General features: G+C 44.8%; 1 protein-coding gene and 1 pseudogene across 1 annotated transcript in view; both read right to left on the reverse strand.

The window, feature by feature from the left end:
• Window positions 1-15,597, reverse strand: part of LOC111144179 (microtubule associated protein 4) — a 193,967-nt gene that overhangs the window by 12,579 nt on the left and 165,791 nt on the right. The window contains exons 9-14 of the mRNA XM_022498367.1: window positions 8,207-8,313; window positions 7,207-7,422; window positions 4,126-4,309; window positions 3,303-3,362; window positions 2,897-3,189; window positions 1,352-1,465 (exon numbers count right to left, since the gene is read on the reverse strand). Of these exons, the coding sequence (XP_022354075.1) occupies window positions 1,352-1,465; window positions 2,897-3,189; window positions 3,303-3,362; window positions 4,126-4,309; window positions 7,207-7,422; window positions 8,207-8,313 (974 nt within the window). The remainder of the gene's footprint in view (window positions 1-1,351; window positions 1,466-2,896; window positions 3,190-3,302; window positions 3,363-4,125; window positions 4,310-7,206; window positions 7,423-8,206; window positions 8,314-15,597) is intronic.
• On the reverse strand, window positions 13,927-14,068 carry LOC111143760 (annotated as a pseudogene).

Consider the following 15,597-nt stretch of genomic DNA (forward strand, 5'->3'; position numbering starts at 1 on the left):
ACGCCAGGGGGAGCACACGCCATATTCTCGGCAGCTCCACACTCCAGCAGCCTGTTAGTCTCGGGGCTCGAGAAAGCACAGGACGGGTGAACTTCTGGTCTAGATTTTTTTCAACTAGAGGGTAAAAACACTTCCCTCAATCCTCCACATGCCTGATCCTGTGCTCTGCGAGTTTCGTGCGCAAGGAGAAGTGGCTCCAAGCAGGGCTGCAGTGATGCATTACGGGGCGGGCGGGGGTGGGGTGGGGTGGGGTACGGGGACTGGACACAGCACACTGTAGTGCTTCTGAATGGCTCCCCTTGGAACGCAGCCACACAAAGGCCCAGGCTCTAAGGGCTGGAACAAAGACTTCTCTTTGAGCCTTCTGAAAAAGAAACAGTTGCCAGCTTCCTTCCTTCCTTTGCTTCAGAGCCCTTCACAAATGAAGCAGGCCCCAAGCTGAAGAGTTTTCCACACCGTGGAGAAATCCACCCCGAGAAATTCCCACCCGAATACCTTACAGTTTTGTGCCTTCTTTACAATGTCAGTGATGAGTAACTGGTTAGCAAACTGTTTCCTAATGAAAACCTGCTCTGAACCAGAGGCCTACAGGACCTCCAGGAGTCACCTAGAAGCCTCACCGATTGTACACATTCCTTGGGAGGACACTGCCCACCTTGGGCCCTGAGAGCTGGAGGTTAGGCCCCTCCAGCGGCCCCTGGCTGGAGTGACCACCGACATGCCACAGCTAAGGGAAGAAGGTTCCCACAGCAAGCAGGAGGGGCCTGGTTCCAGGATGTGGAGGCAAAGAGGAAAGAACCTAGAGTTTCTGCTTATTTGTGCAAGCCCTAGGCTGAGTGGGTTTCCAGAGGGAATGACCACCCGAACCTCAGTGAGGAGGGGACATGGGGAACCGGAGCAAATGAAGCTATCTCTGTAGTCAGCATGTTATGAGAGGGGCCTTCTGGGTCACTTTAAAGCACCGGGGCTCCAGGTGCTGGAAAGTAACCAAGGCCATGTCTCCCTGAGGCAGGACCTAGGTGCTCGGTGTGCGTGTTTCGTGTGCAAAACGGGTGGGGTTTCACATCAAGGTCAGTGGGAAGGAAGGGGCTGAAGGTCTTTGGATCCATGTTATCCGGTTGAATAAATATTCCCCAGAGGGTAATAGGCTCCCAACTCTGTTAACTGTCAGGGTTAATACAGAAATTTTTCTGATGGCTGAGTCATCAAACAAAGAGGAGGGAATGCAGGGGCAACGTAGAAACTAGTTCAGGACAGGAAAAAAGTGCAGTAGAAGGGAAAGTGATTCAGGCTGGAAGAAACAGTTTATCATCTTTCACCTTCAAGAGGTAAAAGTCTAAATAAAACTCACTTTCCCAGCAGGTGGTTTCTGCACACTCGCAATGGGACCGGCTGTTTTAGCGACTGCGTTAGGTTCAGGCTTTCGAGCCGGAGCAGATGCCTCTGTTTTTTTCTCTACTTTGGCCTGGATGGAGATAAAGGGAGGGCACATTTCAAACCAAGAGGGTAAGAGCCCAAATGCCAAGAAGGGAAGAAAGCTGTAGGGGACTCGAATCCAGGCCAGGCCACCAGGAAGAAGCAGGTCACCCTGTGCTCCTAGGAAAAAACCACCAGTTTCCAGGGTAGGCCAGCCAGGGGGAGGAGCTGCAGTCCAGCCCTGAGACCCAAGGAAGAGCTCAAGATAGCATTCACAGAGAGAAGGCAGGAAGGAGGCCTGAGTTAGTGATTCTCTTTGGAGTGTAGGTTTTCCCATCAGGATGCTCTCCCACTCAAATGTCTTCACCCCAAGCAAGCTGCCATACGTAGTGCACAGGAACTACTACTGAGGATGGGAGTGTACCACTCAGCTATGTTGGAACAGAAAACAATCTGATCACCAGGCCGAGTCACTCAACTCTCCACCAAGACCACCTGCAACTGTTTGCCCAAGGAAAGGCTAAAAAGAGTCCAGAAGGGGGAGATGGGTCACAGTCTGGGTACACCAGAGCCGCAGCCTCTTAGCCAAAGCAACTCTCAGGCCCTTTTTCCAGATTAACCTCAGTTTGCCATCACTGTTTTCCAAAAGTACCGGATTCTGCCTCATTTTGGACCCTGTTTTCAATTATTTACAGGCTCGGGGTTGAAGCAAATTAAACCTGAGTTTTAAACCCTACCCTGAGTGGGAGGGGTGGTGGTTTATTGCTAGAGAATGATATAGGAAATGAGAAGGTTCCCGTTCCAAGGACTTGGACTGGGACTTTCGCCACCACCTTTCCATACACCAAAGTCCCGCCGTTGCAAAGAGCTGACCATTGCTAATTCTACGGTGGATGCCACCAGAAAATCCTGAAGCATGAAGCGCCAGGGCCTGCCCTGCCATCTTCTGTCACAACCCCCTGTGGCAGCCCTTCTGATTAGGAAAGTGGGAGGCCTGCAGCAGCGAGTCCCCCCAGTCACAGCCACAGCCACGAGAGGACACTCTTTCCTCTTCCAGGAAGAAGCCTCCCCTCCCCACATCAAAGCTTCCACCTGCTACACGTCCTGCCGCTCAGACAGGGTAGGGGTGGGGAGCACATTTGGTCTCTCACCTTCACAGGATGTCACAGTCCTCCTCTGCTTGTCTTGTTAAAGGGAAGAACCCTTTTGCCTCCAAACAAAATGTAAGCCTAAACCCCACAACACAGAACAGGAGCCCCTCTGATGGGGATGGGAATTAAGAGCCTGCTGCTGGGACCTGGAGCCCAGGCTGAAAGTCCCTGGCACTGAATCCAATGTCCTGACCGCCCTTCTTCTTTGGTGGGAGCCTGGGGCTGATGTGAGGACACGCTGCCAGCCGGGGGGGTGGGTGCGGGTGTGTGTGTGGCAGTGGAAGCAGCAAGGGCCGGCATGCCGAGGACCCCCAGCTCCCTGGACTCACCCGGCCTCCTCCAGGCTGATGTTTGATGTTTTCTGTGGAGCCAATCTTGGAGCGGACATTCTTCAGATCAGGGGCAGAAGCGTTGGTAGACGGGCGGCTCAGCCTCGGGGCAGAGGAGCTGGGCTTGACTGATGTGGGCTTCTTGTCTGAGGAAGGCGTCCCAGAGGGCCGGGGCGGGGTGGGTGTGGGCTTGGCTCGGCTGGGAGCCACCCCTGCTGCGGGGGCGGCCCCAGGGACAGTGGTGCTTTTCCTCACGGAACTGGTGGACGTGCTCTTGGAGCGACTCAAGTCAGCTGCAAAGGTAGGAGTGAGCGAGGACACGGGGTCAGGGGGAGAGAGCAAAAGGGAGCCACAGAGAGGCAGGGGTTTATTTCAGGGTTCCACGAAGTAGGGTACGGGGTGTTACCTGGCGCAGACTGTGTAGCTGTCTTCTTCATGTCTGCAGGTTTTCCCTCGGTCTTGATGGCTGCACAGACATGCATTTTTTTTTTTTTTAAAGATTTTATTTATTTATTTGACAGAGAGATCACAAGCAGGCAGAGAGGCAGGCAGAGAGAGAGGAGGAAGCAGGCTCCCCGCTGAGCAGAGAGCCCGACGCAGGGCTCGATCCCAGGACTCTGAGATCATGACCTGAGCCGAAGGCAGCGGCCTAACCCACTGAGCCACCCAGGCGCCCAGACATGCATGTTTTAACACTGAGTGCTTACGAAGTGACCTAGTGAATGGCTCATCCAGTCTTGGGATTCATTCATTCATTCAACAATGACTGAATGTCCCTTTCAGGCCATGGGCTGTGCTAGTCACTGGGACTAAACGAGGAGGAAATCAGCCAGACTGTGCCCTCTGGAGCATTCACGGCCACCCACTCTGTCTTGTCCTTTTCTACAGGCTTGCCAGTGCCTGCCGCATGGCCTCAGAAGTGGGTCATCAGTACACGCCAGTGGAACCGAACCATCTATTTCCTGTCATGTCCGCCCAGGACCATGTGAGCGCTGTGAAGTTACTAAGAAAGGAACAGTAAATCCTACCTGGGAATCCCTAAGAATTCCTTTCACTCGAGAATTTTCTGAATATACATCCACTTTTCAATGTACCCCATGAAGGATGAGTGCACAAACAGGGGTGCATGGCTTTCTGTGACGTTGGCTGGAGCTACTGACGGGGGCAAAGCCAAGGCCCCACCCTTCTCCCCACTGGTTCCCGCAGGAATGAAGGGTGACAGGACTCACCGGTGGGCCTCCTGGGCACAGGCGTTGGGGGGCTTCGACTGCTTGGCCCAGCTGAGGCAGGACTGGCAGCGGCTGAGGCTTTTGGAACAGTCTGGGTGCTCTTGGAGCCAGGCTTGAGGGCTGGAGCAGAGGCCAGCTTGGACGGTGAGGTTCGTTTCTCAGGAACCTTTGCCTCTGCAGCAGGCTGGTAACAGGGAAGCAGGGAGAAGAACTGCAGGTCAGCAAGAGCCCTGGGAAGTTGGTGGACACCAGAAAACCGGCAAAAGTTTACGCTGCTCTAAGATCTAAGTCCTTCAGACAACATAGAAATGGGCTGTGCAGGGCTCTGTGTCAGCTGGAGTCAGCAAACGGGGAGCCTAACTATCCCAATCCAGCCTGAACCAGTGAGAATGAACAAACCGGAAAAGGATACTACATCACAGATACAGCTTGTCTCAGGATCTAATGTATTACATTAAATACATCAGAATTTAATCACTTGACCAAAGACAGATAAATACATAACACAAAAAATTGAAGATTAAGTTCAATCGAATTCAGGCATTCCTTTGGCTAAGATGCACCCTGTGAATGCGGGGTTAAGGGCTGCAAATGGCGAGAACACTGGCCCTCACCAGTTAGATCAGAAGCCTGAGCTCTAACCCCGGCCAGGCCCCCAGCTCACACCCCAGCTCACAGTGTGTTCCTGGGCAAATCACAGAGGCTCTCTGGGCTTTACTTCCTCAGATGGATAAAGGAGATCAAACGGAGGATCTCTGGGAACCAGCTTTGGTGCTATGCAGTGTTAGGGACTGGAGGAGGCAGGCCTGACCACCAGACGGGAGGAGAAGCACTGATGTCCCAGCTGTGACTGAGAGCCAAAGGGAAGAGTCTCGCAAGTGCATCTGGGTCACCCTAATTCCTCTTCCAGGGAAGGGAATCCTCACTAGTAAGGAAGGGAAGGAATCAATCTAGCCCAGTTTCTACGGGAACAGAAGTACCAAGTTACTCAAGAGAATAAACCAAATCATAGACACAGCGGACCATGCTCTTTTACTCCACAAGAAATGGCCACACAGGGCCGTCTGCTGGTGGGGACAAGCACGATACAGCTTAAATGGATAATCGGCCAAGAGGGTGCTCAGAAATGTAAGGGCTGGCATCCAATTAAAGTCAAGTCCTGAAAGAGCAGGGTCATGACCATTTCTACAGATGAAGTCCCTGAGTATGGCAGGAACTGGCTGCAGCTGCCAGCTCTGTTCAGAACAGATCACAGGATTTTATGCAGAGGGATCCCTCCCATTGGCTCTAAGATCTGGGTATAAACCAGACATTCTCCGAGGTCTCCTTCAAATTCTTAACATTCGGGCTATGATTCAGAATAATCATAGGGTCTTATTTTGCTAGTAATAGTGGTTAAGTTAGAAAAAAGGTATAAGGGACAGAAAGCTCTAAAAAAATGTGACACCCTTGATTCAGACTTAGGCTCCTGGCTTTGGCAAGTGACAGAACCAGCCCGCTTTCGTAACTGCAGTTAGGCCGCTCCTTCTCAATTTAATTCAACTGAGAATTGAATTGAGAATTCAATTCAATCTCAGTTTTCTTCTCTACCAGAATCCTGGATCTACTTATTTTTTCTAAGTAAGTTTTTTTTCCCTTTGTCTGCTTCTTCAATCTTTCTACCAAAATAAGGATAAAAATAAATTTCATTAGACTTTAGTTTTTAATCAAGCTCCCAAAATATTTTCATCTGTTTCTTATTTAAAAAACAAACAGCGGTAATAACTGGAAGGCAGATCAGCTTTTCAAAAAGGTCAGCTGTTCTCACAATGCCGTCTGAAAGATGAATGGCAGAAGCTATGAAAGAAGAATATTAACAGAGGCCCTGAGCATCAGTGTTAGAGTCAGTCCCAAGTTCAAATACTGGCTCTGCCACTTACTAGCACTGGACCTTAGAAAGGTTATTTCACTGAGCTATAAAATGAGAATACTAATACCCACATCATGGGTTGTTCAGAGAGACAAAGGAATTAGCTTATATAAAGGAAACAGTAGAGGACACTTTCATGATGATTATTACTGCAGAGTGAAATTTCACTAGACACCCCCTTCCCACATTGGCTTCCATCAGCTCTAGGACTTTGGGTGCCAGGGCTCCAGTCGCCCTTCCTCTGCCCTCTCATGCTAATATACTGTCTTCTCACGATCGAGAAAGCAGTCAACTGGGTAAATGAGGAGGGTCAGAAAGCTATATATTTTACCATTCTTAGTCTGTGACAGGATTTCTCAGTTTCTTGGCCAGGTTCCAACCTAGACTGCAATTCCTAGGTTCCACAGATTTTCTTTACAAGATTACATGATACATTAACACGATACACTACATTTTAACATCGGCAACGACTGCCCACCATGAATATAACCAGTAACACTGAGCTGACTGAAAGGCCCTTCTCAAATGAAACAAGACGTTAAGGAAGGCAGCCACAGACTCCAAAGGCCCTTCTAGAACGATCCTGTTGGAGCTACTTCTGCTCCAAATTGACCAGCTTCTAGGCAGTTATGTGTGGGTGACCTGGGAAACTGAAAACCTGCAGGGGGAGCCTACTGAGAGAGGCCCAGTGTCAAAAGCAAAGGAAATTGTCACATGTTGTTGCAATGTACAGAGGTCAGCTAGAAGTCCTTATTCAAAAAAGTAACAGGCAAAACTCACTTCTGCCAGACGATTAAAGAGAGAGATAAGGAAGCAAATTTGAGGTATCTGATGTGGGAACTCTACCCAAAAAAAGTGTGTGACAGTCTGTGGAGGAGGGAGAACTGGCTAATAAGTGCTCAAACCGGGGAAGAGTACTAAGGAGGAGCTGGGAGAAAGGAAAAGAAAAGAAGGCAGATGCAGTATTGCCTCCCAGCAGGGAAAGGAAAGGTACAAAGTCTAAAAGGCCTTCAGATGTTATGGCTGCATCGTGAGCCCCCAAGATTTGCAAGTGACCTTTCTCCCCTTCCCCCAGTTCCACCAGCTTGACTACACTGCCAGGTAGCAACGAGAGCGATGGGACCCTTGTGGGGAGAACATCTCCCTGGCACAGGGCTTAGGTGGCTACTTACCTTGGGTTTTGCGTCTTTTGCAGGTAAGGTGGAAGGCCTGGCAGTGACGGCAGCAGGGCGTTTGGGTGGGGCAGCCGGCACTAAGCCTGCAGCGAGGCTCATAGGTTTTTTATTCGACCCACCAAAGGTGGTGGGAGCCGACTGCTTAGGGAGAGGAGTGGGCTGAGTTTTGGCTTTCGATGTTGAAGTCTTTGCAGGTTGAGTGGTGGCCAAAGGCTTTAAGTTGATGTGTTGTTTTGTTTTTTTTTTTTTAAAAAGTCAACATCAAACACACAGACAAAAATAAAAACAAATTAAAAAAAAGTATAAATTGCACAATTCAAAGTAAAATTATAAGCAATGAGGATATATGCAACTGAAAAGCAGCATTCTGTTCTTCTGAGCTCAGTAAGGGGTAAAAAAGAAGCCACGAGAAAGATAAAGAAAATTGGGAATTCACTCTTAATGACAACGTCACAAATTCCAGCAGTTCGGTGCCTGAAGATTTAAATTCAGTGACGCTTTAAACAATTAACTAACTTTTGGTGGCTGCAAAAATTCTAAGAAAAGTCATTAGCAGGTGATTAAATGGTCATTATTTGTGCCTTGATGAAGTATGGCACTTGTACTCGCCAATGAGCACCAGTGAAAGTGCCTGAAGCTTTGATCCACCTTAAAAATCTGAGTTCCCTTTTTACAAGCAAAGATTACAGAATCTATTTCTGAATAGTTCTGCAAAATCCCATTATTGCTGCTGTAAAGGGGGGCAGAAATCAGCCCTACAGAACATTTCTACACGTAGTCAGGATCATGGGGTCAAAGGCAGAGATTGTAAGGGTTGAGTTAGGCTACTATGGTACAATAGGAATATAAAATATTTTCTAAGAATGTCCAAAATTGGAGAAGGCCTACTAATAGCTCAGAAAAAAGAAATTTCTTTCATGATTCAAGCAGTAATAGCAGAAGATAGGGTTTTAAAAAATGGTAGCCAGAGAAGATAACCCACCACTCTGGTGCCTACCTTTGTTTTCTTCTCTGGGCTTGGTGGGAGCTCCTTGTTTGGAGGGGCGGTGATGTCATTTCCGGTCACACTCCCCGCAGGCCGGCCTTCTTCTGGCTTACTTATTCCTAAGTGGGGGTAAAGTCATGCTAAGCAGATGTTTTTCATACCCATTTAGAAAAAGCAAGTCTTAGGAGAGAGAGACCACTGACTAGCACTGCATTCTGAAGAAAATCCACAGGGCTGTGCTCTGAAATGTGGACAAGACTCCCAAGTTCCTCTCATTGTGACAGGGCCGTTTTAGATTCCAGAGATTCAGGCAGCTGGTCCCTGTGGAGAAGCAACCTAAGTGGGATTTGCACAAATGACCAATGGGAGGCAACAGCCCTTAAAGTTTGGTTTCCCTTCCCTGGAGACCAGCAAAGGGGTTCTGTCACCTAAGCACTAACTCCCAGAGCACATGGGACAATAACCTCTTCTATAAGAGTTTATCTCTTGGAATAAAGGTTGCTGAAGATGGGATACAAGCCAGAAGATCATCCAATGTCCTCCCCTTACTTCCTTTCCCTGTAAAGCACCACTTTATGGAGGATGTGAGATTAACTTGATCTGGTTCTAGCAGTGACCCAGATTTCCAACAAGCCCGAGGAGACCCATGAAATAAGACCTAAGGCCAAAAATAAAGTCTATGCCTAAGGCTGGGCCCAGCAGCACCACTGTGGGGAGGTAACTCCAGATTTCAATAGGGCTACACCTGAATGCACTGAAATACCATGAAATTTATAACCTGGGTGTGGGTAAGACCTTTCTGAGTGGCACAAAATCCCGGAGGCACAGATCGGTCTAAGGAAAGATTTTTAAAAAGTCAATGTGGGAAGAAAAAAAAAAAAAAAAAGTCAGAAAGCAGACAATAAATACGAAAAAAATTGAACACCATATCAAAGACATTATTATATAAATTACACCTACAAATCACTAATTCCCATAAAAGCCAACAACCCACTGGAATAATGGCCCAATGATTATAAACACAGCTTCCAGAAGAAGAAATAAAAATTTTAAAAAAGTAAGAAAAGGTGCCCAATTTTTCAGAGAAATGATAATTAAAACCACACTGAGATGTCATTTTTAACCTAACATATTGTCAGAAGTCCTACAACGTGAAAACAGCCTGTGGGGATAAATCAGATTGTTGCGCGGCTAAGTGTGTGGAATGGTACAACTCTTGTGCAGGGTAATCTAGCGGTGTCTCTGAAGACTAAATGTAGCTAAATTCTAATCCAGATATCCAATTTCCAGAAATGTATTTCAAATACTTACTTACTTGTTAAGATTTTATTTATCTGACAGAGAGAGACATAGCGAGAGAGGGAGCACAAACAGGGTGAGTGGGAGAGGGAGAAGCAGGCTTCCTGCTGAGCAGGGAGCCCCATGCAGGGCTCTACCCTGGGATTATGACCTGAGCCGAAGGCAGATGCTTTAATGACTAAGCCACCCAGATGCCCCCAGAAATTTATTTTAGAGGTGTATTCACACACCAGCAAAATTGCAAATGTGTCAAGGTCTTCATCAGAACACATTCCTAATAGGACAGAACGAAAACACCCTGGAAGTCTGTTCACAGAAACATGATTTCAGGGGTGCCTGGGTGGCTTGGTGGGTTAAGCCTCTGCCTTCGGCTCAGGTCATGATCCCAGGGTCCTGGGATCCGTCCCCACATTGGGCTCTCTGCTCAGCAGGGAGCCAGCTTCCCCCTCTCTCTCTGCCTGCCTCTCTACCTACTTGTGATCTCATTCTGTCAAATAAATAAATAAAATCTTAAAAAAAAAAAGAAAAGAAAAAAAAGAAACAATATTTCAGTACCGTGGCAGAAATACCAATGCAATCTCTGCATCTGAAAAAATAAAGCATGGCCAATATGGAACCATCTCTATTAAGTGAAGAGAAAAAGTAAGGCGCAGAATAGTAAGATAATACGAAACTAGTAAGAAATACGTTTGTCTAGAAAAGGGATGCGGGGGCAAGGTACGTTTCTAATGCAAATACACTTCTGCGTGCATTTTAAAAAGGCCTTTGGAAGGAACTTAATGTGTGCACACTCGACCTCGCCTCCCCCCCCCCACCTCCTGTGGAAGTACAGCACGCTATTAAAACCAGGACATGGGTATCGGTACAATCTGCACAGCTTACTCGCATGTGTTCAGTTCCACGTGCACTCATTCGTGAGATGTGCACACGCACACACACAGTGCCATGCAATTTCAGCACGTGCAGTTTTACATAACCACTCCTAACAATCAGGACAGATAAGTGTGCCATTACCACAGGACTCCCTCATGCCACCCTTTTCAAGCCATCCCCTCCCCTCCTTTTCTAATCCTTAAATCTCTGGCAACCACTAATCTGCTCTCCATCTCTAGAACATTATCTCAAGATTATTACATAAATGGAATCACACAGTATGTTCCCTTTTGTGTCTGGCTTCTTTTCACCCAGCGTAATGCTTCTGAGAGGCATCGGGGTTGCTCCATGGATCAGTGGTTCGTTCCCCTTTATTACTGACCATACTGTGTGGTACATCTCCACCACAGTTTCACTCACTGTCCACCTAGCGCAGTTCCAAACACTGAGGCACAGGATTTTTATGAAGATGGTGTCACTGTTAGTACGTGGAAATGCAGTTAATTCCAGCCTGTGACCCTGCTGAAACACTTAGTAGTTCTAGGAGTTTTTTTCGTAGATTCCTTGGAATTTTCTATACAGACAATCATGTCATCTGCAAAGAGAGCCATCTTTATTTCTTCCTTTCTAATCTAAACGCCCTTTTATTCCCTTTCACTTTGCTGCACTAATCAGAACTTCCAGAATTCCAGTAAGCAGGAATGGTGAGAGCAGGCATCTTGCCTCTTTCCCAGTGTCATGGGGAAAGCATTCAGTATTGCACTGTTAAGTGTGTATAGAAGGTTTTTTTTTGTAAATAAGGAAGTTGATCAAGTTGAGAACATTCTCCCTCTAATCTTTGATGAGTGTTTCATCATAAATGGGTGTTGGGGTTTTGTTGAATGCATTTCTATGCTTATGAAATTTTAGACTGCTGATACGGATTTACATTGATTTGTTTTGTTTTTTTAAGATTTTACTTATTTATTTGACAGAGAGAGTGAGAGAGAGACAGAGCACAAGCAGGGAGAGTGGGAAAGGGAGAAGCAGGCTCCCCACAGAGCAGCGAGCCCAAAGTGGGGATTGATCCCAGAGCTCTGGGATCATGACCGAAGCTGAAGGCAGACACTTAACTGACTTAGCCACTCAGGCGCCCCTACATTGATTTGGTTTTTGATGACTGAGCCAGCCATACATATCTGGAATAAACTCTACTGGGCTGTTGTTTGCAATTTTTATATATTGCTGGGTATGATGTTAATATTTGGTATCTCAGTTCATGGGAGACAATAGTCTGTACTGTCTTTGTCTGGTTTTATACAGACCTCATAATATGACTCAGAAGTATTCCTGCCTCTTATATGTTCTGGAAGAGAATGTGTAAAATTGGTGTTAATTATTCTTTAAATGTAAGGTAAACCCTTACAGGGAATCCCTCAGGAAATTTTTAAATAAAAAATCGAATTTTATTAATGATTACTCAGGTTATCTATTTTACCTTGGTTGAGTTTTGGTAATCTGTGCTTTTCAAGAAATTTAAGTTATTGAATCTGGGGGTGTAAAGGTGCTCCTAGTGTTCACTTTTATCCTTTGAATAGCTGTAGTAATATCCCTATCTATTCCTGTTGTTAGTGGTTTGTGTCTTGCTCTTTTTAGCTTTGTCAATTTTGTTCCAGGTTTACCAGCTGTATCGGTGTTTTTTAAGAACCAGCTTTTAATTTAATACATTTCCTTTGTTATTTTCTTGTCTACAACTGCACTGATGGCTGCTTGCTTCAGATTTATTTTGTTCTTTTTCTAGTTTCTTGAGGTAGCAACTTAGACTACTGATTTGAGATCTTTTCTCTTTTCTAAGCACCTGGGGCCATAAGTTCCCCTCTCAGCACTGCTATGGCCACATTCTACAAATTTTGATGTTGTACTTTCGTTTTTATTCAGTTCATTTTAAATTTACTTTGTTTTGATTGTAATTCCAGTTAGTTAACATACAGTGTAATACTATTTGTAGGTGTACAATACAGTAATTCAACACTTCCATCAGCTCCCTGTGATCATGAAGTTCATTTTTTTTAAAGATTTTAAAATAATTAAGTATTCTCCACACCCAACATGATGCTTGAATTTACAACCCTGAGATCAAAAGTTACACACTCCACCAACTGAGCCAGCCAGACCCCCTCATTTTATTTTTAAATTTTCCTGTGATAATTTCCTCTCTGACCCATGGATTATTAAGAAGTGTACTCTTAATTTCCAAATGATCAGAGATTTTCCTGTAGTCTTTCTACTACTGGTTTCTAATTTGATTCCATATGGCCAGGTAACATACTCTGTATGATTTTAATCTTTTAAAATTAACTAATTAATTAATTTTTGAAGATTTTATTTATTTTAGAGAGAGAGAGAGCACAAGCTGGGGGAGGGATGGAGAGAGAGGGAGAAGCAGACTCCTTGTCCAGAACCCCAAGATCATGACCTGAGCCAAAGACAGATGCTTAACTGACTGAGCCACCCAGGCGCCCCTGATTTTAATCTTTTAGGTATACTGAAATTCATTTTTGACTCAGCAAATGTTATGACTTGGCAAATGTTCCATGGGAGCTTTCATTCTGCTGTTTTTGGGTGGAATTTCTGTAAATGTCAACTGGATGCTATTATTATTAAGTTATTCTTTATCTTTGCTAATATTCTGTCCAATAGCTTGATCAATTGCTTGGAGTGGGATGGAGAACTCCTGAACCATAATTATAGATCTGTTTCTCCTTTCAGCTTTACCAATTTGTTTCCCATATTTTGCAGCTCTGCTTTTGGTGCATATACATTCAGAACTGCTCTGTCTTCTTGACGCACTGATTCTTTATTCTTTGCGCTGAAGTCTATTTTATCTGATATTAATATAGCCACTTAAAAAAATTAACATTAACAGGATATATCTTTTTCCACCTTTTACTTTCAACCTACTTATGGTCTCTATGATCGACATGCATTTCTTGTAGAGAGGATGTACTCGGGTCATTTTAAAATAATCTGTTCTTCCAATCTCTGTCTTTTAATTGTAGTATTTAGTCTATTTGCATTTAAAGTAATTACGGACAGGCTAAGGCTTACACTGACATTTTATTATTTGTTTTTTTCCCCCCCTCTGGGCTTTAATTTTAATTACTTCAAAACAGCAGAACTTAGTACCAAATGTTTAAACATCCATTATAATTGCTACATTCTGTAACCAGCCTTGTTTAAATCTCAGCAGCTACATAAAACTCATCAATTTTTCTTTAGGAAAAAGGTAGTAGAAATCCCAAAGAATGAAGGAAGAGACTACTAAGTAAAGGTCACATTCACGGATCTATAATTCTTCGGCATCTCAAGTGGCTGGGAGGAGGCAGGGAAGACGTGAGGACGTTAGAAAAGCGTACTTCTTAACTTTGTGGCCCCATTTGTGTTCTCAGGCAAGGCGGGATCTAGTGGGAAGGAAAAGTTCAGAGGCTGGAATTTCAAACAAAATAGTGGTTCAGATGGTAAGGAGGCCCTCAAGAACAGCAGAATAGGAAGACCCAGAAGTAGCACTAGAGTCCTCTCCATCAACTAGGGGGCTTCTTCCTGGTATCCAAGTCCTTTTTAGTTTCTTCAAGTTTTGTAGCCAGGTCCGGTATGCCACGGTTCTGAGCCAGGTACGTTCTCACCATGGCTAAATCCAAGCAGAAACTGGAGCACGGTGGGCATGGAGGATGGGTCTGTTTCTTATTTTTTAATCTGTTCCCTCTACTTCTCTTGCCTTCCTGTGGGCTACTTGAGGGGAAAAGATGATACTTGAACATTTTTGTAAAATCCCGTTCTAACTATTTGCATTTGAGTGTATGGTTTTGCTTACTTCCATTTAGGATCTTTTGTTCTCCCTGCTTTAAACATGTCTTAGGTATTTCCTTTTCATACACTGAGCATATCATGGTACTATAATTTTTGTTTCATTCATCAAATACGATTTTTAGAATTCCTGAGGACAGTCCATTTATATTTACCTCTATTTTTACCCATTGTTGTTCTCATTGTTCCTTCATTTCTGAAATTCCAAGCCTCCTCCTGTTATGGTATCTTATCTTTTTGGAGAGCTTCCTTTAGCCTTTCTCTAAGGGCAGATCTGCTAGCAACAATGCTCTTAGTTTTCTGCTAAGAATGTAGTTACTTTCCCTTCATTCCTGAAGGATAGTTTTCCCAGATATAAAACTTGTAGTTGGCTGTTCTTTGCCTTTAGCTCTTGAAAAATGTGCTACTTCCTCCTGGCCTCCAAGGTTTCTGGTAAGAACCACGCTGTCATCTGAACTGCTATTTCCAGCAGCTAATGTGTAATTTTTCTCTGGTTGTTTTTAAGATTTTTTTCTTTGTCTTTAGTTTGCAGAATTTAATTATCATGTGTCTTGGCGGAGACTTCCTCGAGTTTTTCTCTTTGAAGTTCATTCAGTTTCTTGAATCTGCAGCTTTAGGTGTTCTGACAAATTTGGGAAGTTTTCAGTCATTAGTTCTTCCACTAGCTGTCCAGCCTCACATTCTTTCTCATCTCCTGGGATTCTAATGATATGAATGTTAGATTTTGTGTTACTGTCCCCAAAGTCTCTGAGGAGTATTTTTTCAGTCTATTTTCTCTCTGTTGTTCAGCTGGAATAAATTCTATTGATTTGTGTTCAAGTTCACGGATTCTGTTCTCTAACATTTCCAGTGTACTACTGAGCCCATCAGACATGTTTTATAATTTTTTTTAAAAGATTATTTATTTATTTGACAGAGATCACAAGTAGACAGAGGCAGGCAGAGAGAGTGAGAGGAGGAAGCAGGCTCCCCACCGAGCAGAAAGCCCAACATGGGGCTTGATCCCAGGACACTGAGATCATGACCTGAGCTGAAGGCAGAGGCTTGACATACTGAGCCACCCAGGCGCCCCTATAATTTGATTATTGTATTTTTCCTATCCATAATTTCCATTTTGTGTTTTTTTTGTAACTTCTATTTCTTTGCTGATACTTTCTAGAAGTTCTCCATTTGTTTCAAGATAATTCATCATTGCTTACTGAAGCAATATTATAATGGCTGCTTTAAAAGTCCTAATTTCGTATGTTAGCAGTTAATCATTGTTTAAATTTAGGGTGCATGCTCTGCTGTAGTTTCAATGACAATTTAGTTTCCAGAGCCCTTGTAATGCAATTCTGGCCTGCTGTGTTCTTCTGGATGCAAAAGACTGTCACTCAGTCTCTGACGGT

This window comes from Enhydra lutris, unplaced genomic scaffold, assembly GCF_002288905.1.
Source record: "Enhydra lutris kenyoni isolate GAN:26980312 unplaced genomic scaffold, ASM228890v2 scaffoldscaffold10, whole genome shotgun sequence".
Taxonomy (NCBI): domain Eukaryota; kingdom Metazoa; phylum Chordata; class Mammalia; order Carnivora; family Mustelidae; genus Enhydra; species Enhydra lutris.